The sequence below is a fragment of the Pistacia vera genome, unplaced genomic scaffold (genome assembly GCF_008641045.1).
Source record: "Pistacia vera cultivar Batoury unplaced genomic scaffold, PisVer_v2 Contig286, whole genome shotgun sequence".
Lineage (NCBI taxonomy): Eukaryota > Viridiplantae > Streptophyta > Magnoliopsida > Sapindales > Anacardiaceae > Pistacia > Pistacia vera.
Genome location: NW_022196097.1, coordinates 66,451 through 76,820, shown reverse-complemented (window position 1 = coordinate 76,820; position 10,370 = coordinate 66,451). Strand labels below are relative to the sequence as shown.

Below are 10,370 nucleotides of genomic sequence, written 5' to 3'. Positions count from 1 at the left end.
AAGTGAAATTACGTTTAAATATGTGTTCGCACATATTTAATTAAATCATCATTATTGTTAAATGTTAATTAAATATTAATTGATTTTTTAATTGAGATAATGATGAAATAAATTAAAATATCTAATTGGGAGTGTTTGGCAACAAAGGGTGTTTGGGTTGGAGCCCAAGCCCATTCCATATGGGAATAGGGTAACTTGGTTTGCCTATAAAAGGAATAGTGTTTGTGTGTTTTGTTGATAAATTAATTTTGCCTTTTTGATTAAAGAAAAAAACACAACACAACCCATTCTCTCTCCCACGCCGACTTTGGTTTGTCCCAAAATCATTGTTTTTCTTCTTGATTTCTTAAGGCCAAGGAGGATCTAGCAAATCCCTCCTTGGTTCCTTGCAATTGTCTTCGTGTGGACTTCTACGGTTCGATCCTACACTTGGATCGGTAGCAAACACATTCAGAGACAATATTGGTGGAGCCTCCAACATGGGTATGAATCTAAACTTAGATTTACTTTTTCTGCAGATTCTTGATGTAAAACATAAACTATAATTTTTATGCCCTGATTTTGGGCTTTAAGGAACGATCCATGGTTGTAAAAAATTTTTTGTTTTCCGCTGCGCAACCGGGTCGTTTCCTAACAATACATCGTTCTCTAAAAGCTGCCAACTCCTCCTCTTGCTCGGCCAACTTCTTCTTCGTCTTAGCCAACTCTACCTCTGCCAACCGCAATTTATAGGTGCTCTCCTTTGCCAACTTTTGGGTGGCAGCCTGCCGCATGTGAAGATTTGTGTTGGACTTGGTATGCTCCAAGATTCGCACCTCTTGGGCCACTACAGCCTTCTTCAAAAATAGGCTCCCACACAAAGCCTGCACATGATCACTCGGTTAGTAAAGTTACAACTTAAGATAAACATAAATTACAACAATCGAGTTGTACTTGAAGTTGTTGTGAGACCTCCCATTCGGCCAAAACTATCACTCCTATCTAAGTCAGTTGAATCTTGTCTGTTGGGAAAAAATGGAGTCTGTCAGGTCCCCCATCTCGGCTACATCAAAATAAAGGGAGGTCGTGATTGGAAGGGTGATGGTTAGCTTATCACCCATTTCATCGATCTAGACATTCTTCGATGACCCGACCCCAGGCAATGTTTGTCTAGTCAATGGAGTCAAGTTGGTCCCCTCTTCTCGAACCTTCTCCTTCGGCACCGACTCTCTCTTCCTTCTTGACGTTGGGTGAATGCCTCACTCACGCTCAAGATGTAGACGTTGATTCCTTTCTTCATTAGCCTCTTTGCAATGGTAAACTCTTCGAGTGTTAGAGGGTGAAGAAATGACTGCCAAAAGAGTAGGTGATTACAATAGCGAATCAGCAGCACGTGCCACACTCGCTTCAACAAGGGGGAAATGATAGCTCTCTGGATAGCCACAATTCTATCTAGGACTGTAAACAAGCCGAGCCGGCTCTCGGTTCGATAAAGGCTCGGTAAGGGCTCGACTCGATAAGGCTCAGTTCGACTCGACTCGAACTCGGTTCGTTAACCGAGTCGAGTTCGAACATAGTAAAGCTCGGCTTGTGGGCTCGCGAGCCTGGCTCGGCTCGTGGGCTCGCGACCCTGGTCCGGCTCGATTAAGCACTGTACACTTCACAGGGTGTTTTGGTGATTTTTTAAACTATTAGGTATTAAACTGATATTTTATAGTGAAAAATGTTTTAAAAAATGACAGTTTCCCCCCCAGTGCAAATTTGAAATAACATGATATTGCAAAACAGAGCCAAACTCAGTTCCTGCCCTAAATCCCAAATCGCCAAGACCCAAATCCCAAATTGCGAACCAGACACTCTAAAAACTGAAATCGGTAATCTCCGTCACCATCTCCGATCTCGGCAACCGGAAAAGGAGGGCCAACACTCTGAAACTTCCAGGTTTGTTTGTTTTATGCTTTATTACAAACTGACATTGTTTTATGGATTTGTCTGGGAGGTTGTAAAGGATGAGAAGATACTGGACGGCTGAGTATGGAAGAAAAGATTAATTTATTTATGCAATAATTTTGTTAAAAGATCATCTCATTCGTGGCCTTAGAAAATTATATCTAAAGACTCTGCGGGACTTTGTGGATATGACACTGATACTGATGAATTCACTTGCTATAATTTTTAAATATTTGACGGAATTCTAGCGACAAATATTTGGGTCTTTGTGTGTTTGGTTTGACAGTGGATAGTCTTTATTCTCTGCATATCAGCCCGTTACTGTAAAAGCTTGGAAATTGTTGTCTAGTGGGGGCAACCTCAAACAATACGTATTAAAAAGACTTGAGTCTCCTTACGCTTTTACGAGTAAGTATAGGTTCACATGACTTTAATTTCCCGCATCTGGCAGTTCAGGTCAGATTTTCGAGCTATTAGAAATGTACCATTAACAGATAATTCACATCCTGGTGAGCCACGGATCATTAAAAGTCTTATGCAAGCCCTCCAGAAATCAGTTGAAATTGCTAGAGTTTGAACCGTTTTGTGTTTAAGGTGTAATAATATGCATCTTGACTCTCTTTTGTCAATACTGTTATTTCTAGCATTATGTATATAATTTTAATTTTCTATGCTTGCTTAAGGCAATAAAACTTTTGTTCCTATATATTTCATTTATATCTGTCTATACATCTATTTTTCTGCTCGACTTTTATCCATTTAAGTAGTTAGATATCTATGGCATTGAATTTCTGCAATAATGGAGATTGCTTAGGGTCTGGAAGCATATATCAATTTATTATTTGTAGGTTTATTTAGCTTCAGTGAGATCTATCCTTTTAGAACATTTTCAGAATGAAATACATTTTTAGTGTCAGTTCTGATTTGAGTGCTCAGCAATAGTGATTTGTAGAATTAAGAGGGTAGTTGTAGCTTACAATGTTCACCAACTTAGCTTTAAAACATATTTGTGCTAACTCATCTTCTAGAAGATAACTTTTGTTTTTCTTTTTTTCCATGTCAACATCTTGATGCATGTGATTGAATATTTTATATTGCACATTTTGAGTGCAATACGCTATGTATAAGAATGTACAAAAAGAGACTTTAAATAGTTGATCAACCTTTTATTGCAAGTAATTAACCTTAGTTAAGGTTCTATTATAATCACTAAAGATATATATATATACAGCACTTGCATAATTGCATTGTCTGAATATATTTTGGGTATATATTTTTGTAAAATGAATATATATTATGTCAATTATATATTATTTTAACTTTATGATATTGTCTAACAATAGTGGTTAATTCATTTTTCAATTATAGGTATGGCATCGGGAGACAGTTCCTCAAGCACCCCTACATTGGATGATGTCGACGATTGTGTTACGGTAAGAGCAGTCGATCGGCGTAACATTTATGGAAGCACAGGTGATACCGAGCAAAGTGTGAGTAGCCCCGAAAATGTTGAGAATGATAATCAACTAGAGAGGAAGAATATAGCGAAGACATCATTTGTGTGGTCAGAATTTACAGAGGTGGTTCTCCCTGGTGGTATAAGGAAGGGAGAGTGTATTCATTGTAAAACAAAGTTGAAAATCACTGCCAGTGGAAGCACAACACAATTCAACAGACATTTGAAAAGGTGTGCGAAGAGAACAGCTCACTTAAGGCAACAACAAATAAATTTCCCCCCTTCCAATTCTCAAGGTGGCTCTAATGTCTTGCCTACTCTACGGGGCCAATTCAGTATGCTGAAGATGAGGGAGTTTATTGCACATTGGGTGCTGATGCATGAGCATCCATTTTCTATTATGGAGGAAGAGGGGTTGAACAACATGATGAAGTACGGGATTCCTGAATGGACTCCGATATCCAGTAATACTTGTAAGAATGATTGTATGAAAGTGTTTGAAAGTGAGAGATAGAAGTTGCTGACCCAATTGAAGGGTGTTAGGAAGATAAGTCTGACCACAGATCTATGGCATTCAGGCAACCAGAGGATGGAATACATGGTTTTGACTGGGCATTGGATTGATGATCATTGGAAGTTTAATAGACGGGTGTTAAACTTTATTCATTTCCCTTCTCCCCGTTCTAGTGTTGCCATTGCTGATGCAATTTTCAAGTGTTTAATGGACTGGGGAATTGAAGCTAAGGTCCATACGATATCGGTGGATAATGCTTCAAGCAATGATGTTGCAGTAAAAGTGTTGAAAGATAATTTCCAAGTTATAGGGAAGCTCATATGTGGTGGCAAGATGTTTCATGTGAGGTGTTGTGCACATATCTTGAACCTGGTTGTTCAAGATGGTCTTTATCATATTATACATATTATTGAGGACATCTGTTATACTGTGTCGTATATCAATTCATCGGAGAGTAGACTAAAGGTGTTTGCAGAGATTGTTCAACAGCGCCGATTGCCATTTCGCAAACTTATTCTTGATTGCAAAACGCGATGGAATTCAACATATGATATGTTGACAACAGCAATGCAATTTAGGCGTGTTTTCCCTTGTTTGAAGGAGAGGGATTTGAGTTTTCATTATTGTCCCAAGGAGGAAGATTGGGATAAAGTTTAGAAAATTTGTCCTATTTTGAAGGTGTTTAGTGTTGCGTCGAATCTGATATCTGGGAGTGATTATCCGACATCAAACTTGTTTCTAAAACAAGTTTGTACAATAAAAATTATGTTGGATAGTAAGAGTCGGGATGGAGATCAGTTTATACAGACCATGATTTGGAAAATGAAAGAAAAGTTTGACAAATATTGGGGAGAATGTAATCTATTGATGGGTGTGGCTGCTATTTTGGACCCCAGATTGAAGATTAGGGTAATTGAATGGGCGTTCCCTAAGATGTATTCTCAGGCTGAATTGCGGGCAAATATGGATGTTGTTCGAGATGCCTTGTATGAGGTATATAGGGAGTATGTTTATGCCAGTAAAGCATCGACAGTTGCCTACGCTTCTGCATCGACAGGGGGTGCAATTCAGGAGGTTGGTGAGGGGTCAGGGGCAGCGGCAGAGATGGCAAAAAATTGGGATGATTTTAGTGAGTATCTGGATGGGGTTGAGACGGTTGAGCCAACGAAATCAGAGTTAGACTGTTACCTGGGAGAGGGATGCCATAAATGTGTTGGGGACGCTACGACATTTGATGCTTTGACCTGGTGGAAGGCTAACTCAACAAAGTTCCCTATCTTGTCTACCATGGCTCGAGACATATTAGCCATTCCTATTACTACGGTTGCTTCTGAGTCTACTTTCAGCGCCGGCAGTAGGGTTATTGACACGTACCGATCGTCGTTGGCTCCCAACATGGTGGAGATGCTCTTATGTGGATGTGACTGGAGCAGGACATTGAATGGGGTGAAGAAAGGATGTAAAGTAGGTTACATACTTATATTGAATATTGTTTTTATTAAATTTAGTTATTACTTTATATTTATACTAACTAAACTTAAAATACTCCTCCTTTGTCATTTTCAGGAAGAGCAGCAACCGTTGGAGATCAGCCTTCCTATCCCGTAAGTTTCTGGGATTCAGAGCATGGTTTGACTGTGGTAGGAGGCATGCATAGGTAAAACTTTTATTCCTTTTGCTTTTGTTTCATGATTATACATATTTTTTTCTTGTCATAGTTATCTTAAAAAATACTTATTAAATTGAACATTTTCTAGAGGCAGGGGGAAATTTTGGTTTTCATCTAACTTATGCCTACTTTAGTCCTACTGGTGGATAGTGATTTTGATTGGTGGATTGTATATGTACTCCTAAGAATGTTATTTGTATATATTCAGAACTGTTTTTTGATTTTGTAAGGTAATAGACTTTTTGTAATGCTCAGAACTGTCATGGTTAATTCAACATTAGATGTTAATATGAAATGTTGTACGCAGGCAGATTGCTATAAAAAAGGGGAACTTGGCTTGATCAAACCCGGATAAATGGTGGTTTGATCGAGCCTTATCGAGCCGGCTCGAACTCGACTCGAGCTCGACCGAGCTCGAGCTCGAGCTCAAGTCTCAATTTTGAGGCTCGTCAGGCTCGAGCTCGACACTGTTGTAAACGAGCCGAGCTCGATAAGCCAAAAGCTCGGCTCGGCTCGGCTCGTTTACACCCCTAATTCTATCCCAAAAATGAATCGCCCTTAGGTTTTCCTCTTGTAACACCACCCTCCAATCTCGCTTCTACTTTAGTAGGGAGAGAACCTTCCTAGTGGTTTTGTCCAATTCGTCACCACTCTGCCCAACTCGGTTGAACGACAGATCTACAAAAGGCATGGAAAATAAGACTTAGTCATTAAAGCTCAAAGACAAGCTAAAAATTACTCACCCCTAGCTCTCTAGGTAGACGGTATGTCGCCCTGCCCTTTCTCACCAAAGACCCCTTCGCCCTTCAGAAAGAAAAAGTTCTCCTTCCATTTCTTATCAGTTAACCTGAGACACGTCACCAGGTGAATCCGATCATGTCTCATGGTGATGGCATACCTCCCCTTGTCCTTGTCATGCTCCTTCAAGTAGTAGGAGTAGAGGAGTCCATGCAGCCTAAACCCCAATCAGTTCATGGTATAAAAGAGCTCCAATGCCATCAACAATCTTCACCCATTTGGCATGAGCTGGGTCGACATGATCATGAAGTTGTCCAACAACTCCAAGACTAGTCGAGGGAATGGGTAGCTGTAACTCATAGTAAACATTTATCTCATACATGCTCACCTAGCCGGGCATGTCTCAGTCTACCCTATTAGTGTAGGTATCATATGATAATCCTATTTTTCATAATGATTTTGTATAGAATTTCAATAGGATTTAGGATACTTCTCGTACAATTTGGGCCATCATTGCTACTTAATTCTATTAATTTTACTTTGCAAGCCTAAATGATGATTTTGAGCCTAAATGATGGTGTTGAGCATAAATTGTGTAACTTGAGGCATGGACCTCAGATTGGGATGATTCTTGAATGAATAGAAACATAATTGAAAGGTCTACAGTTCTTATGTTTACCATTTTTTTCATATTTAGATGTTACCATTCTCAAATTTGACCCGAAAGTTTTTCACCACAGCAAAGAAAAAGTTTCGCCGCGGTGAAACTGCGTCAAATGCGAAAAAAATAAAATGACACGTTTTGGCTTGCTTGGGCTTCATCCTTAAGTGAGAGGTAAAAATTTACATGAAACGGAAGAGAAAAGAGTCTTGGTTCGTCATTTGGGAGGCAGCTCTTGGAAGGAGAAGATTATTGAAGATTTGGGCTTCAAATTAGAGAAGATTTCTCCATCTTTTGCTTGTTTTTCAATGATGAACCTTGATTCAACTTGTTTTTGTTATTATTATTATTTTATTTTTATTTTTTTAGTATGAACTGAGTTGTTTAGCTAGGGTTTGATGTAACCTTGATACTGTAGTAAATCGATGAGTAGAAGCAATGAAAAAACAAAAATTATTGCCCATCGATTACTTTGATTTCGCCAAGATCATATATATATATATATATTACATGCTTAAATTGAAATAATAAAGATCCATGCAAAGATGCAAAGATTAGATTATACCAGCGTTTGGAGGCTTCGTCAATATCTCTGAACGAGATTTCGCTACCGATTCAAAAATGGAATCGAACTCACGTTGTCTACACAAAGGCAGTACGTCAGAGACCATGAATTGATTTTGCTAGAATCAATTCTTGGCTTTAAGGAATCAAGTATTTGGAAGGATAAAGTGAAGAGAAGAAGAGAGAAAATTTTCTCTCAAAACACTCACCCACGGCTCAAATGAGACTTAGGTCAGAAAACCTAAATTTTCTTTACTTATATAATAAGTAAAATATCCATTCCACCCCTCAAATTTAGCATCAGCCAAACATTAGGTAGAATTGCATATTAACCCTTATTTAATTATTTAGTTAAATATTAATATTAACTCCAATAATTAAATTTGTAATTTTTCTAAATTACTCCAATAATAAAATTGGACACAAGCTACAAGCTCAATAAATTTAATTACATAGCAAAATTACTAATATGCCCTTTCGTCTAAAAGAAGAATATGCCCTTCCAAAGTTTACCATCCTTAAACTGTCTCCTAAATGTGTGACCCGTAGGCTTCTCGTCATACCGGCAGTGAGTAGTATTACGATTGACACCAATCAATCGTCTCATTACACACAGACCAAGATTGTTCCTTAGCAAGGCATCATGGCCACCCGATAGATTCAGATTCAGTGAAACATACCTATCAACGATATGGTTATCATGCAATCAAATCCTTTCATCATCTGTTATCTCATTAAGACCGAGGTACAGAAATAGTGTCAACCTTAGTTATTCTCAATGTCTTTGTATTCAGTTACTGGACCAATGACCGGAATAATAAATTGGATTGGGCAACAACTCAATCCCACTATGGCCACAGATTTAGTGTCATTATCATTTACTGAATTGCATCGTGAGATAACTTCTCCCGTACCCGGGAGTGATGAATCCTCTGTCGATCCACCATAGTCTTGATACACTTCTCAATGTAGCCAATCACTACCATATTGATAGCTCTAAATAGTACTACATTAGACTAGTGTCAAACTACACCAATTGGTGCACAAGGCGCTCCGGTAATCTCAAGTCTAAGGATCACATGCACCACCATTCGTTAGAGGATTTGTTCCATAGGCACTAGGGTTACCATCTATATGAAATCCTCTGGTGGGTTAGTCCAATGAACTTGCCTACAACAAGCACACATGTGTTGTACTAGGTTGTCGGTAAACAACTTTGACAAGTGAGATTAGTCACTGCCTTTCGACAAGGTCGTTCAACACTATGATAGCCTTATTGTATTATATGTGTCCTTGGTTAGAATAATACTGGGGCTACGGACATTTCTAGAATGGCCACAATATGTGATCATAGGGTTCTCACTATCAAGATTTGCAACACTTGATACCCTCGTCACGGTTCTACCATCCTAAGGACATATATCAGTACATACAATTATGATTTACATGATATAGCAGAAAATGCCTTTTATTGATTAATAAACATTATTGTAGAGGGTCAATTCCACAATAATTGATTGGCTCTAAGGCACCTACTCTAACAGATAAAATGATTCAAATTTATTTGAATTGATTTACATTGAGTTTTAATTTCATGATTGAGTGTTTATCTCTTTGCTTAATGACTTTTGGATGCTTGATCACCATTCAAATATGTGTTGTTCACAATGAGACTAAGAATGATTTGTGATATGTGCCTTTTTGGGATAAATACCATAGATTGAGCGAAAAACTAGAGATAGATAAACACGATCTATGAAATCTAGATAGAATTCCACAAAGCTTAAGAGACCTTGAACTATTAAACTTCAATTTTTGGGTTTGGAAGGTTAATAGGAATAGGTGGGGTGGTATAACCTGAGAAGGAGTACCAAACAACTTAGGGAATTCGATTTTCAATCAAGGAATAAGAACTTGGGTAATAGATTCTATGAATTGGGTTTGCGTATCTAGGTGAGATCAACACCCAAGCATTTTTTTAGTACTATTTGATTTGTTTGGATTTTAGGTTTTGTATTTAATTTAATTTTTATCATTTATTAGTTGTTAATTTGTATTTAGTTGTTAAGTTTCCATCAATCCAATTTATTGTTGCTTCAATTAGGTTTTAAACTAGAGAAATCGGTACTTGGTAACACTATTCTCGTAGGAACGATACTCTACTCCATCACTTTATTACTTTTTGTGATTAGTGCACTTGCTAAATATGCATTTGAATTAATCACGCATCACCCTAGAGCCAATCCATTTTGTAAATGTTGACTCTTGTAAATAATGTTTATAATTAATAAAATGCATCTTCTACATTTATGTAATTCATATTTAATGTATGTTATAATGTATGTCCTTAAAATGGTAGAACCATGACGAGGGTATCGAGTTTTTCAAATCTCGATAGTGAGGACCCTATGAGCACATATGGTGGCCATTCTAGAGATGTTTATAGCCCTAGTATTATTCTAACTAAGGACACAGATAATATGGTAAGGCTATCATAGTGTTGAATGACCCTGTCGAAAGATAGTGATTGATCTCACTTGTCAAGGTTATTTGTCAACAACCTGATGTAACACATGAGTGCTTGTCATAGGTGAGTTCACTGGACAGACCCACCAGAGGATTCCACATAGATGGTAATCCTAGTGTCTATGGAATAAATCCTTTAATGAATGGTGATGCATGTGATCCTTAGACTTGAGATCACCAGAGCGCCTTGTGCACCAATTGGTGTAGTTTGACACTAGCCAAATGTAGTTCTATTTAGAACTATCATAACAGTGGTGATTGACTACATCGAGAAGTGTATCGAGACTATGGTAGATCAACAGAGGATTCATCA

The 10,370-nt window shown here is 38.0% G+C and overlaps 1 protein-coding gene across 1 annotated transcript; it reads left to right on the top strand.

The window, feature by feature from the left end:
- Window positions 1-3,299: 3,299 nt before the first annotated feature.
- Window positions 3,300-4,556, top strand: LOC116134345 (zinc finger BED domain-containing protein RICESLEEPER 2-like). The gene is made up of 2 exons (XM_031420029.1): window positions 3,300-3,858; window positions 3,964-4,556. Exons 1-2 carry the CDS (start codon window positions 3,300-3,302, stop codon window positions 4,554-4,556), a joined length of 1,152 nt encoding a protein of 383 aa, XP_031275889.1.
- Window positions 4,557-10,370: the final 5,814 nt, after the last annotated feature.

Excerpts from the sequence above, each read along its gene's own strand:
- LOC116134345 (XM_031420029.1), top strand. The coding sequence starts at position 3,300 with ATGGCATCGGGAGACAGTTCCTCAAGCACCCCTACATTGGATGATGTC. Across the intron at positions 3,859-3,963 it reads TCCGATATCCAGTAATACTT|GCAACCAGAGGATGGAATAC; the intron begins GTAAGAATGATT and ends TATGGCATTCAG.